We start from the raw sequence: 22,515 nt of genomic DNA on the forward strand, positions 1-22,515 counted from the left end.
TCGGGCATCCTGTGCTTGTTCACAGTACAGTGCCACAAAAGTTGAAGAAGACTACTGGGACATGTTCTTAGCCCAGCTCGCTGGCGTGCAGCCCAAGAGACGAGGACCCGACGCTCAAAAGTTGCAACCAAGTCTGCTGGACCCTGGAGTGTTGTCTGAGTGCAGCTTGGTTGCCTAGAAAGAGAGCTAATGCAAGGGACCAGAGTCCAGTGGTGACTGGACTTTTGCTGACCGGGAGAAGACTTTGTGGGACATCTACCTCCGTGGCTTGAATCACCTCACCAGAACTGTGGACAGAAATGTCCCCCCACCTCACCCCCTCAAAACTACTCCGCATCATCAGCATTCTTTAGCATCTACAGCATCCTGTATCCTTTACAATAGGACCACTCCATAGAAGGCAATGCAAGGGGCCATTGATGCTGGAACTGGACTGAACACTGCTTTATTTAACATGGTAACATTTCTTTTGGACCTTGCTGGTCCCCTTGACTGGCTCTCTGCTGAAGTTGATTACGCAAAGTAACTCTAAGTAACAGCATTCCACTCTGACAAAGTTTTTCGAAAACATTTGATTTTGTGTTTCTTGTAAAACAGTCCGGTGGATCTTTTTCATTTTGGTGTCTATAAATTCATAAAAATGTACTATATTTTTATTAAAATGGTGTTTGATTTCTGGAGTCTTTTTGAATTCTTCAATTGTTTTAGTGCTGTTTTTAAATGCTTTACACTTGTTCCTTTGTGTGAGCCTGACTGCTCAGAGCCACAGCTACCCAGGGTTGTTCTAAGGTTTAACAAACTAAACTTGAATGTTCCTAAATGGGTTGGTAGTGTATTACGCAGTGATATATCACACCCATAATATATAATACAACTCATTTCCTCTTACAAGAGTTGAAGCATTTTGTGTGCTGGGTCTCCAAGTCTATTGGCTAATTTCTTTAATGCATCCCTTTTCAATTTGGCTCCTTAACAACTTTTCACTGTGTAGTTGTTTGTTAATGAAATTATTCTTCTGCCTTACGAACCACTTTTGCATTGTAGTGCCTGCTGAAGGACATTTGATGTCAATGCTGTCTCCGTTAGAGATTGTTCTTTTGTGCAATGTGGCTCTGACTTTGAAGCATACCCGCATTATTAAGACTGGCATTCTTTCTTGCATTGATTCTTTTGAATTTTCTTAAACTTCACTAAGTTCATTTTTGCTTTCCATTCTAACATGTCCAGGAGTCTTCGTGGCTTAGTCCCAGCAGCCTCCAATCCATGTTTCAGGCCAACCATAGCTCAAAGCAGCCATCCTTTGACAGCAGCCAGGCTAGCAAGATGAAGAAGCGACCTGTGATGCTTCATGCTGACCCCAGCATTTTGGGTATGAAATATGTTTGGTTTTATTTTATAGTGTGCTACTTGCCAGGTGAATATGCGTACTTGTGAATGCCACACTATTCAAATTGATTAGAAGATTTCGGTAATTGGCCAGTTGAGCTTTTACTCGCTGCTGTATTCAGGGGACAGGAAACTAATTAAGGTTAATGTGCATGATAGGATCAGAATAGTCAAGTTGCAACAATGGAGGGTACTTTCTCAGTGTCCTGGGATAGTCAAAATATGACAGCGCAGTATCATGTCGTGCACAGTTTCTTCAAAATTTAATCTTAGAAATTTAACACACTTCCATTATTCCCAGTTGTCCAGAATGGACTAGACCATGACCAATGGTAAAATTGCAGTTTATTAATATACACAGAATAAAACTGAAATCAGCCAAAGAATATATACACCTGCTCCACCTCAATTAGTGACCTGAACTCTAGCCAATAAGGTCAAGATTCAGTTAGCTTAACCCCTACTTGATCCCATCCTGCCTCCCCTCTACCATATTCTTGCACAGTCTCTACTTGGGGATCTTCTGCAGTATTACGTGCTTCAACAATGTAACTCAGATTTAGTTCTGTCTTCTGATTTGATTCAAATCTGTAGAAGGTTGTAGCAGTGCTTCTGTACACCATCAGGTTATTCCATGCTGTTCTTCACTGACTCCATACCACCCCTGAAGCAATAGTGAATCAGAGTTCCTCTCCCAACTTTGTTGGTCTTCCGGTGACTCCAAACATTTCCATAGTGTTAAGAAACAATGCCCCTGCCGAAATCAACAAGATTTGCACTGTGTTGCGACTGCAGGAAAGCATTTGTTAGTCCTAGACCCCACAAAAGGTGTTTCTTTGGTACATGGGTTTCAGTAAGACTCCAAGTAGATTACCAATCAGATGATAACTGCTCTGATGTACCATAACATAATTCCGGGCACAAAGGTGGAGTTATACATTGACAAACACCAGAAGTAATTTCACCCAAATCCTACTACTGCTTCAAGTTGTGGCCCTGTTCACCAGGCCGTTTACTCGACCGCTCCACTTCCTTTCGAATTCGTTGAGTAAGTGGAAGTCCAAACATAAAAAGGCGGAGCAGGGCTCTACCCCATCCGGCCGTTCTGACTCCAAAGAGAAGGCTTCATGCTATGCTTAATTTGAGTCAGTGGTTTCTGGTGCTCGGCACCAGCACTTTGACAGTCTGCCACATGGTTAACTTAAAGAGCATCACAAAAATGTATTTAGTAATACAATTTACATAAAAATTAAATATTGCCAGCCTCCTGAGCCATGTTTATAGCTTTGGGGGCTTGGAATTGTGTTGCTTGTAGGAGTGTGATGGTTTGTAGTTGTGTAAGTACTGTTGTTGGCAGCGCTGGCAGGTGCAATGGGTGGTGCAAGCTGCTGCGGCCTCCTGATGAGAGCCCTGGCACTTCGGTTTCTTTTCCAAATTAAGCACTGGCTTCAGGGTGTCAAGATGTAAGCCTCACTCCCTTGAACTGGCTAGCAACGAAACAGATTCCTTGCCTTGTATCTTTTGCCGGGCCATCATCCACCCAGCTGTATATGGAAGTCTTAAAAAATGCCATGCTGCTAATTTTCAGTGTGCTTCTGGCTCTCTAATGGGCCTTCCGGACTCATAGAACTGGAAGGGTCTCCAGTTGGATAACTCTCCTGTGGATTCCTCAAGGGTGCCCTATATCACCATTATCAGCCCTGTAAGGACTCTGGTACAAACTTCCAATCCATGCAGGTATCTGGTGCTGGTATAGGTGGATGAACCTGTGCTGACACACATGTTGGATCCTGAAAAAACATCTGCAAGGACCAAAGTCGTTCTATGAGATTACTAAAACTCACCCAGTTGTAATGCTATTTAATTGTAACCCTGGGCGTCTACCACTTCGCAGCCATCAGCAGCAGCTCCATTATCTTTTAGTTTCTGACTCGGATTCTGTGCTAAAGCAGGGTGCAATCCCATGATATTGATGATGGTAATGACTTCAGCTTGCTCCCCCTCATTATACTGATGATGCCATATACCTTTATTTAGCGAAAACCAGTGTGCTTGACACCTCCCATGACGCACAGCTTGACTTCTCTTGTAAGAAAGTTCCTCCGTAGCAGTGGTGGTTCGAAGGGCAACTGAGGTACTTGAATTACAGCTGCCCTCCGTTTTTGAAAAATTGTGAAGCCTGGGTCTGCAGAATCTGAGCCCTTACTTACATTCAGTGATGTCCTCACAGATACTCTGACTAGCAGGTCGAAACCATTGTCCCTGCCTGCCTATTCGGCAGTAGGTGCCAAACTCCAGTGTCCGGTGATCTAATTTTCAAGTTAACCTTCTCTGGAGAGTCTCCTTATACAGGCCTTGAACAGCAAAGTGAACTGTAATTCATTTCCAACCTATCTGCCAAATAGAGGATACAAACATGTATCTTCTTATGCCAGTCGGACACTGCCATCTGTAAATGAAATCTGTATGTTGTATTTCTATAGCATGATTCCAGCCAAAATGCAAGTGTGTGCAAAAAATCCTTGGCAGTCTAGCAATAGACAACAAGTAATGGTACCCACTTATAACTAGGAACAGGCGTGCAAAAAGTACATAATCATACGTAAAAGGCAAACATATTTTTAATATACATAATAAAATTCATATATGAAATACACAGTAATGAACCATACACTATTACAAAATTAAAAAGACACCACAATTGATTACTGCAGGGTGCCCAGAAACAAATGAAGAAATACTCGACGTGCGTTTCGTCGAAAACGCCTTCTTCAGGAGTCACATATAACCATCTGTGAATAAATATAACAAACAATAGGTACATTATATTTCTCAAGTGACTTACATCTACAATTCCTACTGATAGATCGACAGATAATATAAAATCATACATAATATATTCCATAATTACATTACACACTCTATAACAATTTGCCGCCAACCTAACATTAGAGGGTCTCACATTTTTACTTTGTGTCTAACTTGTGATACGATACACATATTTCGAACAGAAGATTGTAAAGTACTCTAATATCAAAGTGCAAAGTCTAACCATTGCGTTTGGGTAGCTATTCACTTAATCTAGGATGAGCTTCTAGCACATTGATATATGTATAAATTAATATAAACTTACAGGATATGACAAAAACAACCTTCAGATTAGTAGTTTCACGTGAAGAGATGATCAAACAAACACCTAAGAAAACATATATATGAAGACAACATATGCATTAAAATATGGCAATCTAATGGTTTGATACAAAAAGCTTTTCAATGAATCAAGTAAACACAACAGTGCCATATAGATGCAAAGAAAGCTGAAGTGACGTCTTTGAACTATGAATCTCAAACTAGGTAACAGTAATTCTGCATCTCCAAAATGCCTACAGATGTGGCATTCAAACCTAGTTACATTAAAGAAATTTTTTATATATAGGTATTCTAGAGATGCTGCTCATAGTACCTGTTGAAAAGATGTAATTTTGCTTTGATAGATGTCGATTAGAAATCACAAATGTCTGAAGAGGGTCACTTCTCTGTGTGTCGTATGACTGTAAAACACAATAGTAGTATACCCTGTCGATTAATTATTAGAAATTAGGGATATGCAACTAACTATGCTGAATATCCCAGAAATAAAAGCCAAAAGTGTGCAAACTTATACATTTACCTTAAAATTCTAAAATATCCATATATTCAAGATCCGTATATTCGGGGCTTATCGGAAACATGGAATGTCGTAAAAGCGATAAATCTAAGACAAAAGAATATATGTGTGAATAAGTCTTTAAAGTCTTGGGGGGCAACCTGATGATCAAAATAGTATTTGAACTTTTACCTGAAAGAGAGAGAGAAGTATATATGTCTCTCATAGAGGTACTTTCGATAAAAATACACCATAGGGTTCCAGTCGTATTTGTCTTAATGCCATGCGATAGTAACTGAAAATGCAAAAGGACGATCATATTAGATGTGAAGGGCATTTTTATGAGTAAATGTCTCATATCTAATTTTTGACCCAAAGCCTGTCAGACGATATATCAGCCGACAGAACTTGGTTTCACAACAAGATTCTTATTGTAATTAATAAAAATGCCAAAATGCGCAAGCAATAAACGATCTGGTAAGGTGTTTTTTACAAAAAGGATTCTACTAAACGGATTTTACAAAAAGGATTCTAATAAACGGCGAGCAATGACTAACAGAGGCTAAATATGAACCTTATCTGTTAGTTTAAATGGAAATAGTGGACAAGAACATATAAAATTAGCGTGGTTCGATAGTAAGTAAACCAACATGTACCGTCGACCTAAAGGGTGACTTGCCTGATATGTCGATACGCTGGGAACCGAATAACCCTGACGGCGTTCCCGTAATGTGGCGTGCCGTCAGTGGGGCAGGGATCAACCGGCATCTGTAAGCCAGTCTCCTTAAATATGTTTGGTGGGGCGGAGTTACCGCCATAGTTCAAAATCGGTCATGAACATAAATAAAGGACTACAAAATGTAAAATAACCAAAGTGGAAAAAGGACTGCAAATTATTGTCAGTGCCCCAGTGGTGCCGGGATGATCATAAAAATAGAGAAAGGACTGCAAATAAGGAAGTAATGAACGAAGTCGAAAAAAGACTAAGTATAACATCGATAGCCTATATTTGAAAGTATTGTTGGCATATATCGTATATATCAGGTAGGGTATTTATGTAAAGAATGTATTTCAATAGATTAGAGTTCAATATATTGAATTCAGTATTTTAGAACCAGTATTTAAGACCCAGAAATATCGGAAATAATGCAATATATGAATATATATCGTAAATTTCAAGAGGGGTGTCTATGAAACCCAAGTATGATATTCAATATTTAGGTTTCAATATTCAAAGTTGGATGTTTAAAACCAAACGATCTCGAAGGGGGTATTGAGAATATAATATACTTAGTCATATTCATAAATAAAGCAAGCCAAAATACGTAAGAATGTATATATCTATTAACCATTCATAGTGTATAGTTGAAGTATAATATGGAATAAAGACCTAGAAAATGTATATTGTCAATCCAGTGCACAGTATTAGCAAAACACAGTATACTAATGGGTTTTATAAGTGAAGAATACTAGAAAGACACTACTGCGTCTTTAATGGATAGCATTTTCCCATGGAATTTCTGAATTGAGGCCTTTCTTAAAGGTCCCAAGTGAAAAAAATCCAGAAAACTTCACGTTTTTTTCGGATTTTACTTCCACCTTTACTTTTGGGGAGTCTTATTTTTTCAATGATTCGCCATTTGAAATCATCTGGACCGTGATGTTTCTCATGAAAATGTTTTACCAAAGGAGCTGTTAATTTGTGAGTACGAATGGCTGACCGATGTTCGGTGAGTCTAACTTGGATGGGTCTTGATGTTTCGCCCACATATCCCAACTGACAAGGGCATATGAGGAAGTAAATACAGTTAGCAGTCTTGCATTTTCCACATATCCTTTGCATCAACATAGCAACCATTATGTTCAAATGACTCACCTCCTAAAATGTTGGTGCATGATTTACAAGAAGAACATTTTACGGTACCTTTAACTGGAAAGTTATTATCGATGGTTCTTTGGACAAATTCAGATCTCAAATGATTACCAGTAAATCGCGAGTGCACAATTAGGTCCTTCAAATTTTTGTTTCGTTTGTGTGCAAACAACGGTTTATCCAGTTTCATCTGTGATGTTGGATTAGAATTCAAAATGTGCCAGTTGCTATTCACAATATGTTTCACTGTGTTATCTAGGGTGGAGTGCTTGGTGACACAGACAAGTTGGGTATTTTCTTTTGTAGCTTTTTTCCTTAAAAGCGAGTCTCGATCATAAAATCCTGCTCGTTTAAACGAGTCCCTCACTAGTATATGAGGATATCCTCTATTCAAGAATTTTTGGCGCATAATGCTGGCTTGTGCATCATAGTCAGCTAAGTTGGTACAATTTCTCCTAATTCGGAGGAACTGGGAGAAAGGGATGCTTTCGCGTTGACAGCGAGGATGAAAACTCTTAAAATGGAGAAGAGTGTTCCTAGCAGTAGGTATCACAAAAAGATCAACAATCAGTTTATTATTTTCATGTTTAATGCTTAGATCTAAAAACTCTACTTGTTGTTTGTCATAATGAGCTGTGAATTTCAAATTAACATCGGCAAGGTTAATCCATTGAAAAAATTCAAGAAGAGTATCTATCCCACTGGTCCAGACAAAAAAGATGTCATCGATATATCTGGACCAGTGGGAAACAGACTCATAAAATGGAGCAATTTCGTTGTAAATAAATTTCTTTTCAAAAGCAGCCATATAGATGTTGGCAATCGAGGGAGCTACCAAAGCCCCCATACTGACACCTCTTATCTGTCGGTATAGAGTATTCCCAAACTCAAAAATGTTTTCAGTTAGGACAATATGTAAAAGATCCAAAATAAATTCTTTAGGGCACATGATATTGAACTGGTCAATAAACCAGCTAGTAGCCAGGAGCGCTTCTTTTTGAGGTATATTGCTGTAAAGCGCTTCCACATCCATGGTTACCATGATATCTGTTCTCGGATTAAAGGCAAAATTTTCAACTTTATTTATCATGTCGCCCGTGTCTCTGACATAGGACATTATTCTCGGTATGTGTGGGCGCAGAAAGAAATCTATGAATTTAGAAAGGGGTTCGGTGTTAGTTCCGATTGTCGACACAATGGGTCTGTAGGGAGGATCTCAGAGGCTCTTATGAATTTTTGGCATGCCATAAATGCATGCAATCTTGCCCTGATTGTAGTTAAGCAATTCATGATCCTTTTGGTCAATTTCTCCAGATATAAGAGCCTGATTAGTTAACATCAGGATTCTATTGGATACTTTACCTAGAGGATTTATTTTAATCTTGGAATATGTGGTGGTATCTGCTAACATGGTGTTCATTTTAAGTTCATAAAGACTAGAATCTAACAGCACGATGCCACCACCTTTATCACAACTCTTGATCACTAACTTGTCATTGTTCCTTAGAGATTTTAATGTTTCAGATTCGTCCCTGCTGAGATTATAAATGGGTTTCGGTATAAACCGAAGGGCTCGTTCTAATTGTTGAAGGACAACAAGTTCGAATGTCGCTACCTCTGGACCCAATTGGTCCAGGTTGGGATAAAAAGTAGACGGAAGGGACAAACGTTTGATTTCAGATTGTGTCTCATTAGAATCTGCCATTGGTTCAAAGAATGTTTTGAGTCTGATCCGTCTGAAGAAGGAAATTATATCGGTTTGTAACTCAAAAATGTTTACATGAGCGTGTGGTACATATGAGAGACCCTTAGAAAGTAAGGATTCTGTATGAGGATCTATATTATTAGATGAAAGGTTAAAGATGGGGATTACATCCCCTGACCCCAATATTTTCAACAGTCACATTACCAACATCATCCCCAACAGCAACATCATCAACAGCAGGAACCCCAATTCATTCGCGAAACACGCAATCGCCAATATTGGGGTCAGGGGATGTAATCCCCATCTTTAACCTTTCATCTAATATTATAGATCCTCATACAGAATCCTTACTTCTTTGAACCAATGGCAGATTCTAATGAGACACAATCTGAAATCAAACGTTTGTCCCTTCCGTCTACTTTTTATCCCAACCTGGACCAATTGGGTCCAGAGGTAGCGACATTCGAACTTGTTGTCCTTCAACAATTAGAAAGAGCCCTTCGGTTTATACCGAAACCCATTTATAATCTCAGCAGGGACGAATCTGAAACATTAAAATCTCTAAGGAACAATGACAAGTTAGTGATCAAGAGTTGTGATAAAGGTGGTGGCATCGTGCTGTTAGATTCTAGTCTTTATGAACTTAAAATGAACACCATGTTAGCAGATACTGTGAGAAGTTGGCCTGATATATAATGTTCACTATTCTAGTGAGCACTTAGTATCAGTCCAAACAACCCTTATTGATGATTGGTTGTAAGTCAACCTTATAGACCAGCTATCCTAGTAGCATGGATACGAGCAGTCTAAGGCTAAGACTCTAGAGGGCGTGTTAAGCCAGCTGTTTTACCATCACATTACCCCTTGAACACCAAGTGAAAGGACACCACACAAGTTATCAAAAATAAAGTATATTTATTTATAACAGGACTACCCTGGCTCTTTATGAGACAGGGAGCTAAGCACACAACAAAACTCTTAAAGAATTACTGAAAGTCGCACAATTTACACAAATGCCCGGGGGGGCACCAAAAACCATATACACAAGAAGTGGAATGCGAAGTTACTTGCAGGTAAGTAATACTTTTCTAGACTGTAGAAACGCTAGGCCTACAATGCTGAACCCTTAGATTAGAAGCAGGAGGCCTAGGGACGCCGTGTGCAGAGTGGGAACTCTCACGCGTAATGCGGGAACAAGTTTATGGATACTAGCACTTCACAAAGTTACTGTTCTCGGGCGAACCCAACTAGGTGGGTCGAAAACAAGAGTGGATCCGAACACTTAGGGTGTTGAACTATGCTGGAGCACCGGAGTACTCAGTTTACCTAGCCCAGGGGCTGCGGCTGCGGCTGCATAGGGTTCAAGTTGCTCCGGAAACCCTCGTTGAAGATCCAGGAGCCTGAAGAAAGAAGTTGCTGGCAGGCGGCCAGTGAAGGAGTTAGTGGTGATCCAAGCCTGGATCAGGGAAGAAGAAACCTGTAAGCAGAGGGGACCAAGTTCTGAATCACTAGCCAGTGATTTAGGTGGGCACCAGGATGGCACCGGACGAAGTCACCTCAGCCAGGTGAGTGGGCGCTGCTGGGCTCTGCGGTCTCTCGGACCAGGAGGCGTTGTCGGCGACCAGGATGGAGGTGCGAGCTGTCCCACGAAGGTACTTGCTGTCGACGTCGCTGGACCCAGGATTGGGGCAACAAGTCTTGGCAAATGCAAGGCCCACGCGGTGGACCTAAAATGGCGTCTTGAGTGGACCAGGAGGGTCCAGGGTACTTCTCTGAAGGAGGGAAGCAAGGGCCAGTCTGGAGCAACCAGACCAGCGGTGTTTGTCGTTAGAGTTCGTCGTCAGAGGGTCACTAGCCAACGGGCAAGTGACCTGGACAACGCGGTGAGCAGCAAAAAGCAGAAGGGCCCCACGCAGATCTCATGGATGCAGGGGGGCTGAACTTCGGTGCTGGAGCTGCTCAGGGTCGGGGCTTCTCTTACCCCAAAGCACTCAGTCGAGGGTCACTCGGTGGTCGTGCTGGACAAGCGTCGTGAAGTTCTGAAGATGGCCGGTCCCTCGAGGTCTCGTCGCACCCACGGATCACAGCTGGGCTGATGATGTAGGTTGAGGTCAGAGGTGCCAGGGAAGCCGGTTCTCGTCGTGCTGGAGCAGTCTTGATCCGGAGGAGAGACTGGCAACAAACCGCGATACTTGGTTGGTGCCTGCTGCTGCAGGGTGACTACTCCTTAGTCACAAGGGAGAAATCTTGGGAAGAGTCTTGAGTTCTTCGTGTAGAAGGTCGGTTCAGGATTCAAAGATTGATCTAATTTGGAAGGGGGCCAGTTCCTACCTTTATCCTGCAAAAAGGGGCTGGCACGCGACTAAGTCCTGCCCTATGGGTGGGACTAGGAGGGGAGTGGTTACACCCCTCTCCTTTGGCGGGCTTTCCCCAGATCAGGGGCTGGAGTGCCCCTGGAACTGGTTCAAGCCGGCCTATGCACAGTGAGCACCGGGGTGCCACTTGCAGTCACCTTCCTCTAAAGCCCTGCCTACCTAGGATACACAAAATCCTGTCTGGGACGGTGCTGGCACCGCCCCTGGCAGGAAACCCTTTGTCCTTGCCTCCTGTGCTGGGAGGACTCCCAGCAGCAGGAGGGCAGACTTGTGTCTCGGTGGCAGCATCCATTTTGTGGAGCTAAGGCTCTGTCTAACTTTAACCGGGGTTACAGGTTACATACATGTCGTGTCCCTCTAGAAGGGTGGAATGCTAACCCCGTCGCCAGAATTGGCGAGGAGTTAGTATTCCAATTCGTATGACACCTTACTCGACATGTTTTGATAAAGCGATACCAGAGTTGGCACATAACCGCGAGGATTATAATGCACTTAAGAGTATATGGTATGCGATATCATGGAAACGGCTAAGGGATGGATCCCGAAAGCCGCAAACAGGCTCAGCTCATGCCAGAGCACTATCTCACACGATTCCAAGCACTCTGCCTTCAGGATTGTCAAGGCCTGCCATAGGAGTGACTGATAGGAGATCTGTGTGTCCATTTAGGTTTAGATATAGGAATACTATATCTACAGCAGAGGGTGAGTACACCACTCTGCCCCAGCTGTCAAGCAGCCAGTTGTGTCTGATTTAGTTAGTCAGCCCAGGGGTGGCATAATACATGCTGCAGCCCCAGGGAGACTTCTGGGTGCACCTCAGCCCTGGGTACAGGGACTTGGAGAGGGCCCAGTGCCAATTCAGTACCTGGGTACAATTTGGAGTAGAGAGAACAGCTAGGCTGTGGGTCTGATTAGCAGGCCCACAGCCAGGGAAAGTCGTAAACCAGTGAAGCAAAAAGCAAAAATCTGGGTGATCATAGGATTTACAGACCTTACTCTCCTACAGATACCGCCACATATTCCAAGATTAAAATAAATCCTCTAGGTAAAGTATCCAATAGAATCCTGATGTTAACTAATCTGGCTCTTATATCTGGAGAAATTGACCAAAAGGATCATGAATCCCTTAACTACAATCAGGGCAAGATTGCATGCATTTATGGCATGCCAAAAATTGTTAAGAGCCTCTCAGATCCTCCCTACAGACCCATTGTGTCGACAATCGGAACTAACACCGAACCCCTTACTAAATTCATAGATTTCTTTCTGCGCCCACACATACCGAGAATAATGTCCTATGTCAGACACGGGCGACATGATAAATAAAGTTGAAAATTTAGCCTTTAATCCGAGAACAGATATCATGGTAACCATGGATGTGGAAGCGCTTTACAGCAGTATACCTCAAAAAGAAGCGCTCCTGGCTACTAGCTGGTTTATTGACCAGTTCAATATCATGTGCCCTAAAGAATTTATTTTGGATCTTTTACATATTGTCCTAACTGAAAACATTTTTGAGTTTGGGAATACTCTATACCGACAGATAAGAGGTGTCAGTATGGGGGCTTCGGTAGCTCCCTCGATTGCCAACATCTATATGGCTGCTTTTGAAAAGAAATTTATTTACAACGAAATTGCTCCATTTTATGAGTCTGTTTCCCACTGGTCCAGATATATCGACATCTTTTTTGTCTGGACCAGTGGGATAGATATTCTTCTTGAATTTTTTCAATGGATTAACCTTGCCGATGTTAATTTGAAATTCACAGCTCATTATGACAAACAACAAGTAGAGTTTTTAGATCTAAGCATTAAACATGAAAATAATAAACTGATTGTTGATCTTTTTGTGAAACCTACTGCTAGGAACACTCTTCTCCATTTTAAGAGTTTTCATCCTCGCTGTCCACGCGAAAGCATCCCTTTCTCCCAGTTCCTCCGAATTAGGAGAAATTGTACCAACTTAGCTGACTATGATGCACAAGCCAGCATTATGCGCCAAAAATTCTTGAATAGAGGATATCCTCATAGACTAGTGAGGGACTCGTTTAAACGAGCACGATTTTATGATCGAGACTCTCTTTTAAGGAAAAAAGCTACAAAAGAAAATACCCAACTTGTCTGTGTCACCAAGCACTCCACCCTAGATAACACAGTGAAACATATTGTGAATAGCAACTGGCACATTTTGAATTCTAATCCAACATCACAGATGAAACTGGATAAACCGTTGTTTGCACACAAACGAAACAAAAATTTGAAGGACCTAATTGTGCACTCGCGATTTACTGGTAATCATTTGAGATCTGAATTTGTCCAAAGAACCATCGATAATAACTTTCCAGTTAAAGGTACCGTAAAATGTTCTTCTTGTAAATCATGCACCAACATTTTAGGAGGTGAGTCATTTGAACATAATGGTTGCTATGTTGATGCAAAGGATATGTGGAATTGCAAGACTGCTAACTGTATTTACTTCCTCATATGCCCTTGTCAGTTAGGATATGTGGGCGAAACATCAAGACCCATCCAAGTTAGACTCACCGAACATCGGTCAGCCATTCGTACTCACAAATTAACAGCTCCTTTGGTAAAACATTTTCATGAGAAACATCACGGTCCAGATGATTTCAAATGGCGAATCATTGAAAAAATAAGACTCCCCAAAACTAAAGGTGGAAGTAAAATCCGAAAAAAACGTGAAGTTTTCTGGATTTTTTTCACTTGGGACCTTTAAGAAAGGCCTCAATTCAGAAATTCCATGGGAAAATGCTATCCATTAAAGTCGCAGTAGTGTCTTTCTAGTATTCTTCACTTATAAAACCCATTAGTATACTGTGTTTTGCTAATACTGTGCACTGGATTGACAATATACATTTTCTAGGTCATTATTCCATATTATACTTCAACTATACACTCTATGAATGGTTAATAGATATATACATTCTTGCGTATTTTGGCTTGCTTTATTTATGAATATGACTAAGTATATTATATTCTCAATACCCCCTTCGAGATCGTTTGGTTTTAAACATCCAACTTTGAATATTGAAACCTAAATATTGAATATCATACTTGGGTTTCATAGACACCCCTCTTGAAATGTACGATATATATTCATATATTGCATTATTTCCGATATCTCTGGGTCTTAAATACTGGTTCTAAAATACTGAATTCAATATATTGAACTCTAATGTATTGAAATACATTCTTTACATAAATACCCCACCTGATATATACGATATATGCCAACAATACTTTCAAATATAGGCTGTTATCGATGTTATACTTAGTCTTTTTTCGACTTCGTTCATTACTTCCTTATTTGCAGTCCTTTCTCTATTTTTATGATCATCCCGGCACCACTGGGGCACTGACAATAATTTGCAGTCCTTTTTCCACTTTGGTTATTTTACATTTTGTAGTCCTTTATTTATGTTCATGACCGATTTTGAACTATGGCGGTAACTCCGCCCCACCAAACAACATATTTAAGGAGACTGGCTTACAGATGCCGGTTGATCCCTGCCCCACTGACGGCACGCCACATTACGGGAACGCCGTCAGGGTTATTCGGTTTCCAGCGTATCGACATATCAGGCAAGTCACCCTTTAGGTCGACGGTACATGTTGGTTCACTTACTATCGAACCACGCTAATTTTATATGTTCTTGTCCACTATTTCCATTTAAACTAACAGATAAGGTTCATATTTAGCCTCTGTTAGTCATTGCTCGCCGTTTATTAGAATCCTTTTTGTAAAATCCGTTTAGTAGAATCCTTTTTGTAAAAAACACCTTACCAGATCGTTTATTGCTTGCGCATTTTGGCATTTTTATTAATTACAATAAGAATCTTGTTGTGAAACCAAGTTCTGTCGGCTGATATATCGTCTGACAGGCTTTGGGTCAAAAATTAGATATGAGACATTTACTCATAAAAATGCCCTTCACATCTAATATGATCGTCCTTTTGCATTTTCAGTTACTATCGCATGGCATTAAGACAAATACGACTGGAACCCTATGGTGTATTTTTATCGAAAGTACCTCTATGAGAGACATATATACTTCTCTCTCTCTTTCAGGTAAAAGTTCAAATACTATTTTGATCATCAGGTTGCCCCCCAAGACTTTAAAGACTTATTCACACATATATTCTTTTGTCTTAGATTTATCGCTTTTACGACATTCCATGTTTCCGATAAGCCCCGAATATACGGATCTTGAATATATGGATATTTTAGAATTTTAAGGTAAATGTATAAGTTTGCCCACTTTTGGCTTTTATTTCTGGGATATTCAGCATAGTTAGTTGCATATCCCTAATTTCTAATAATTAATCGACAGGGTATACTACTATTGTGTTTTACAGTCATACGACACACAGAGAAGTGACCCTCTTCAGACATTTGTGATTTCTAATCGACATCTATCAAAGCAAAATTACATCTTTTCAACAGGTACTATGAGCAGCATCTCTAGAATACCTATATATAAAAAATTTCTTTAATGTAACTAGGTTTGAATGCCACATCTGTAGGCATTTTGGAGATGCAGAATTACTGTTACCTAGTTTGAGATTCATAGTTCAAAGACGTCACTTCAGCTTTCTTTGCATCTATATGGCACTGTTGTGTTTACTTGATTCATTGAAAAGCTTTTTGTATCAAACCATTAGATTGCCATATTTTAATGCATATGTTGTCTTCATATATATGTTTTCTTAGGTATTTGTTTGATCATCTCTTCACGTGAAACTACTAATCTAAAGGTTGTTTTTGTCATATCCTGTAAGTTTATATTAATTTATACATATATCAATGTGCTAGAAGCTCATCCTAGATTAAGTGAATAGCTACCCAAACGCAATGGTTAGACTTTGCACTTTGATATTAGAGTACTTTACAATCTTCTGTTCGAAATGTGTATCGTATCACAAGTTAGACACAAAGTAAAAATGTGAGACCCTCTAATGTTAGGTTGGCGGCAAATTGTTATAGAGTGTGTAATGTAATTATGGAATATATTATGTATGATTTTATATTATCTGTCGATCTATCAGTAGGAATTGTAGATGTAAGTCACTTGAGAAATATAATGTACCTATTGTTTGTTATATTTATTCACAGATGGTTATATGTGACTCCTGAAGAAGGCGTTTTCGCCGAAACGCGCGTCGAGTATTTCTTCTTCATTTGTTTCTGGGCACCCTGCAGTAATCAATTGTGGTGTCTTTTTAATTTTGTAATAGTGTATGGTTCATTACTGTGTATTTCATATATGAATTTTATTATGTATATTAAAATTTTTTGCCTTTTACGTATGATTATGTACTTTTTGCACGCCTGTTCCTAGTTATAAGTGGGTACAATTACTTGTTGTCTATTGCTAGACTGCCTAGGATTTTTTGCACACACTTGTTTTTCCCTGCCCTAGGAGTTTCTTACAACTATTACCCAGGGGGTCCTTGCTTTTCTCACATTGGTTTTCCAGCCAAAATGCAGCAGAGTGCTGTGCAGGAAAGCATGAGGTCAATGAGTAACCGCGGTAACTTGTTTGTTGACTGTACATGCTCTGTAATGTAGTGCTTTTTAAAGAGGTTTTTTCAACTCCTTCCTAAATTGGAACGGCTTTGGGTCAGTCCTGATGGATATGGGGATGTTGTTCCAGGTCCCGAGTACATAGATTTAAAAGGACTGCTACCTTTGTTTTCCTTTATCTGATAGAGACTTCTAGCTACGGATTCATTACCTTAGAATTATCCCCAGGCATCAGAATAGGTGTGGAAAATATTTATGATATGAAAGAGACACGTTCGTATTAGATTCCTTACCTTAGAATATCCCCAGGCGTCAGACTGGATCCGGAAATTGTTTGCATAGCAGTACCCCTGCGCGTCGGTAGGCGTCGTCTGCGGCTCCGCGTCCGTCGTCGGCGCCGTGATGACGTCGTCGGAGTACTTAGACGCCGCCTCCGCGTGCTGACGTCAGTTCTTCTTTTTTCCGCGCCAGCAGCGCAGATCCGGAAAAAGTGGTACCTTAGTCACTTTTTGACTAACTCTCTTTTTGATCTTTTTGATCTCCTTTTTCGAGTCTTCGACTCCTAATCGGTGCCGGTAGGGATGCCTGGTTTCAAGCCCTGTGAGGATTGCGACCGACTGATGTCGGTGACAAACCCTCACCGTCGATGTCTCCACTGTCTCGGCGTCGACCACGACGACAAGGCCTGTTCGGACTGCCGGGCCCTGACTTCGAAGGTTAGACGGGAGCGTTCCGTAAGCGGCTCGAACTCCGGCAGTCGGCCCCGCGCCAAGAGAGGTCCCGGTCCGGACAGAGGTCGAGGGACCGGTCGCGGGAGCGGAGCCATCATAGCTCCGGGAGTCGTCATCACTCCTCTGGGTCGAAGTCGTCAGGTAAGCACAAGAAGTCGAAGAGACGTCATCGCTCTTCCGACTCCCCCCGATGCTCGCGTGACGCGGCCGGGGGTTCAGGTGGCCCCGCCCACACGGCTCTGTCGGAGTCGCAGGCGCCGCGTCCGGCTTCATACCCTATGGTCCCTGGGCCTAGCGCGACGCCGGAGGAGATCGAGCGGTTCCTCATGGCCATGAGGGCCCTCTCTCCTACGACGGGCTCCGCGGCGCCTTCGGGCCCAGCGGTCCCGTCTGGGGGTCCTAGCGGGTCGGCGGCTCCGGCCCCGACGCTGTCGGGTGCTTTGGCTCTGACGCAGCCGGCGTCTTTGGACCCGGCGCCGCAGGGCCCCGCTGGATCCGGATCCAGGTCGTCGCCGGTGGATTTAACCACCTCCCCGGCGCCGTCCCCTCGGGTGTCACCACCGGCGCCGTCCTCTGTCGGCGCCATCCCCGATGCCTCACTCGACCCGGTTCCGGCACCGATTATGACGCCGTTCGGAGAGTTTACTTTCCATGAGCCGGACCCATCCTTTGTTGAACCTGACTACGAAGCGATGGGTGAGGAGGAGGAGGATTGGAAGGGGTCTGAGGTCCCTCTGGCACGTGAATGCCAGTCTCATGAGGACTGGGCAGGTGAACTTGGGGAGGCCAGTGGTATAGACACTTCGCCTGACACTGGCTTTGTCTCGCCTCCTACCGTGGCTACGGAGGAGGGGGCAACCTATAGTGTGGTGTTGATGAGGGCAGCCAAGGCCTTGGGCCTTGAGCTACCCGTCGCGGCCGTGAGGACTAACCTCCTCACTGAGGTCCTTAAGCCGCCGTCATGCTCAGCCGAGCCTCTGCTGCAGTTTAACGAGGCCTTAACCGACGTTCTTTTGGGCACTTGGTCCAAGCCCGCTACGGGTTCGCCCGTACATAGGAACGTGGCCAGACGCCGGCCCCGGGCGACCCATGTTTCCTGTCCACCCACCCCACCCCCGAGAGTCTGGTCATCCAGGCCTCCAATTCCCAGACCGCATTCCCGTCGGCACCGCCGGACAGGGAATCCAAGAGGTACGAGCAGTACGGTAAAAAGATCTTCTCGTCCCTTAGTTTGGGATTGCGGTCTTCCAATACCGCATGCCTCTTGGGCCGCTACACCCACTCTCTGTGGGATACGGTTGCGGAAGTGCTGCCAGAGTGTCCGTTGGAGGTACGGGCCAAACTCGGCCAAGCCCTTGTGGAGGGCCGGGATGCAGCCAAATATTCTATCCGGTGTGGGCTGGATACCACCGACTCACTAGGTAGAGCGATGGCAATCACGGTGGCGGTCAGACGCCACGCCTGGTTGAGGTCCGACAACTTTTCGGCTGATGTCCAAAACACACTGATTGACATGCCGTTTGATGGCCGTCGCCTCTTTGGTGACAAGGCAGACCATGCGCTTGAGAGCTTTAAGGACTCCAGGGCTACGGCCAAGTCCTTGGGCCTCTCGGCCCGCGCCAGCAATCGGCTGCCTTTCACTCCTTTCGTGGCCACGGAAGGGGTGTACCCACACGTGCTGCCAGCCACGCTCCGCAAGGTAATACCCAACGCGGTGGCGGCCGTGGGAACCGCCGTCTCGGCGGTCGGGGATAACGGCGAGGTCAGTCCACACCTTCCCCCGCAGCATCTGCCTCAAAACCCTCCTAGTCCGTGCTTTCAGGCCCATGTGACGCCAGTGGGGGGCAGGGTTCGCCATCACCACCTCCACTGGTGCACTGTCACTTCGGACAGGTGGGTGCTGCAAATCGTCCGAAGGGGCTACTCCCTCCCCTTCGAGGCGACTCCTCCAGCCATGCCACCACAGAACCACCGTGTATCGGGGGATCATTTGCGACTTCTGCAGGAGGAAGTTACGGCCCTCTTGGCCAAGGGGGCCATCGAGCGCGTTCCTGGGCCAGAAGTAGGGTGTGGTTGCTACTCCCACTACTTTCTGGTACCCAAGAAGGGCAAAGGGGGCCTACGCCCTATCTTGGACCTACGGTACGTCAACGGCTTCCTCCGGAAGGAGAAGTTCAAAATGCTGACACTGGCTCCGGTCCTAGCTGCCCTGGACCCAGGAGACTGGTTGGTAGCGTTGGACTTGCAGGACGCTTATTTCCACATCCCCGTCCTGCCGGCCCACCGGCGCTACCTGCGGTTCACAATTGGCCACAAGCACTTTCAGTATACCGTGCTCCCCTTCGGCCTTACCAGCGCCCCACGGGTGTTCACAAAGGTGATGGGGGTGGTCGCAGCTCATCTGCGCAGGTTAGGGGTTTCAGTCTTCCCCTACCTCAACGACTGGTTGTTGAAGGCGGGCGCGCCCCAGACAGTCGTCAGCCACCTCCAGACTACGGCAGATCTCCTGCACCGGCTGGGGTTCTCCATCAATGTGCCAAAGTCACACCTGTGCCCCTCTCAGAAGCTCCTTTTCATCGGAGCTGTTCTCGACTCGGCGCGGTTTCGGGTTTATCCACCCGAACAGCAGGTCCGGGATATTCAGGCTCTGATTCCCATCTTTCAGCCGTTATCCCGGGTCTCGGTCAGGTTGACGCTGGGGCTGATGGCCTCCTGCATCCTACTGGTGCATCACGCCAGGTGGCGGATGCGGGCTCTGCAGCGGGACCTGAAGTTTCAGTGGGCCCAGCATCAGGGCAACCTGTCCGACCACGTCCTGATCTCGGAGGGCACTGCAAGACAGTTGCAGTGGTGGCTCACCGACCGCGATTGTGTCAGCGGCAGATCCCTCTCCCTTCCCCAACCGGAGCACGTAGTTGTGACGGACGTGTCCCTCCAGGGCTGGGGTGGCCACATGGGAGAGGCGGAGATCATAGGCCTCTGGTCTCCGGCGGAGGCCCGGCTCCACATCAACCTGTTGGAGTTACGGGCGATTCGTCTAGCACTGAAGGAATTCCTCCGCTCTGTCCGGGGGAGTGTAGTGCTGGTGTTCACGGGCAACACCACCGCCATGTGATACTGCAACAAACAGGGCGGGGTGGGGTCGTGGACACTTTGCCAGGGGCTCTGCGCCTCTGGCAATGGCTGGAACGCCAGGGCGTGACCCTGGTGGCTCAACACCTGGCAGGTTCTCTGAACGCCAGGGCGGACGAGCTCAGCCGTCGGTGCATGATGGATCACGAATGGCGTCTGAATTCGGACGTGGCGCAAGGCCTCTTTCGGCAATGGGGAGATCCTTGGTTAGATCTATTCGCCACCGAAAAGAACGCGCAATGTCATCAGTTCTGCGCGTTGGAATTTCCAAGGCGGCACTCGCTCGGCGACGCGTTTAGTCGCGTGTGGAGTTGCGGTCTGTTATACGCCTTTCCGCCTATACCACTTCTGCCCAGAGTGCTGAAGAAGATCAAGCGTGACCGGGCCCAAGTTATCCTTGTGGCTCCGGACTGGGCACGAAGGTACTGGTATCCAGAGCTACTCAGTATGTCAGTCGATCCCCCGGTTCGTCTGCCTCTTCAGGAGGACCTTCTGTCGCAGCAACAGGGGACGGTCCTCCACCCGAACCTGTCCAGTCTCCACCTCCATGCTCGGAGATTTAGCGGCGACAGTTGAGGCCATTTGACTTGCCTACGGAAGTCTGTAACGTCATTCTGGCAGCCAGGCGTCCCTCCACAAAGTCGGTATACGTCTGCAGGTGGAACAGATTTGTGGCATGGTGCACAGCAAAGGCTGTGGATCCTCTTGCAGCCCCTCTCTCTGAGGTTCTTCTCTTCCTTCTTTCTCTTGCCCAGCAGGGCTCTGCTCTGGGCATTATCAAGGGCTACCTTTCTGCCCTTTCAGCCTTTCTGAGGCTGCCTGATCAACCTTCTTTGTTCAAGTCCCCTATTGTAAATAGATTTCTAAAGGGCATCACACACATGTTTACTCCTGTTCCGTTTGTGATGCCTCAGTGGGACTTGAACCTGGTTCTTACATTTCTGATGTGCGCTCCCTTTGAGCCACTTCATAACTTTCCTCTCCGCCTTCTAACTCTGAAGACTGCTTTCCTGGTTACCATTGTAGGTCGGTGGATATCTGACTATGGTTACTCCCAACTTTTTGCCTGGTGTTTTGCTGGTTTTTGACTTAGTTGGCCTGGGATCCTGCTATTCAGGACCCCAGGCTTCCTGCTCTCTCTGTTAAAATGGACACCATGTACTTTAGGTGCATTTAACAATTGGTACTGGGCCACCTTATCAGTCCCTGTACACAGGGCCTACCAGGGGCTGAAGCATGTATTATGCCACCCCTGGCTGGCCATCTAAATCTGACACAACTGGCTGCATGACAGCTGGGGCAAGGTGGTGTAAACACCCTTTGCTGTAGATATAGTATACCTATATCTAACCCTAAAATGGACCCATATATTCCTATCAGTCACTCCTATGGAAGGCCTTATCAATCCTGAAGGCAGAGTGCTTGGAATTATGTGAGTTGGTGCTCTGGCATGAGCTGAGCCCGTTTGCAGCTTGCGGAACCAAGTCCTAATAGCTGTTCCATGATAACGCTATACCATATACTCTTAAGTGCATTATCAACCTCGCGGTTAAATGCTAACTCTGGTATAACATTATCAAAACATGTCGAGTAAGGTGTCATACGATTTGGAATACTACCCCCTCGCCAATTCTGGCGACGGGGGTAGCATTCCACCCTTCTAGAGGGACACGACATGTATGTAACTGTGAACCCCGGTTAAAGTTAACTCGAGCCTCAGCATCACAAAATGGATGCTGCCACCACAGACACAAGTCTGACCTCCTCCGAGGATGGCTTGGACAAAGAGTTTCCTGCCTGTGGAGGTGCTAGCACCACCCCAGGCAGGATTTTGTGTATTGAGGTAGGGAGGCCTGAAAGAAATGAGACATGCCTGGGGCACACAAGGTGCCCTGTGCATACACCGGTTCAAACCAGTTGCTGCGGCATCCCAGCTCTGGCGGGAAAACGGACAAAGGATAGGGGGTGTAGCCACCCCCCTTCCTGGTCCCACCCAGGGGAGGGACCTAGTCAGTAGTGCAGCCCCCTTTAGGAGAATAAAGGTAGGAGCTGGTCCCATTCCAAATTAGATTATCCTGAACTATTCAACAAGAAGAAACTCTGGCCTTCGACGTTCTGCTCC

General features: G+C 44.8%; 1 protein-coding gene across 1 annotated transcript in view; it reads left to right on the top strand.

Annotated features, from left to right (window-relative positions):
- Positions 1 to 22,515, top strand: part of GIGYF1 (GRB10 interacting GYF protein 1) — a 1,662,840-nt gene that overhangs the window by 1,606,823 nt on the left and 33,502 nt on the right. Inside the window, exon 25 of the mRNA XM_078668650.1 lies at positions 1,228 to 1,369. Within this exon, the coding sequence (XP_078524776.1) occupies positions 1,228 to 1,369 (142 nt within the window). The remainder of the gene's footprint in view (positions 1 to 1,227; positions 1,370 to 22,515) is intronic.

This window comes from Lissotriton helveticus, chromosome 12 (assembly GCF_964261635.1).
Source record: "Lissotriton helveticus chromosome 12, aLisHel1.1, whole genome shotgun sequence".
NCBI lineage: Eukaryota > Metazoa > Chordata > Amphibia > Caudata > Salamandridae > Lissotriton > Lissotriton helveticus.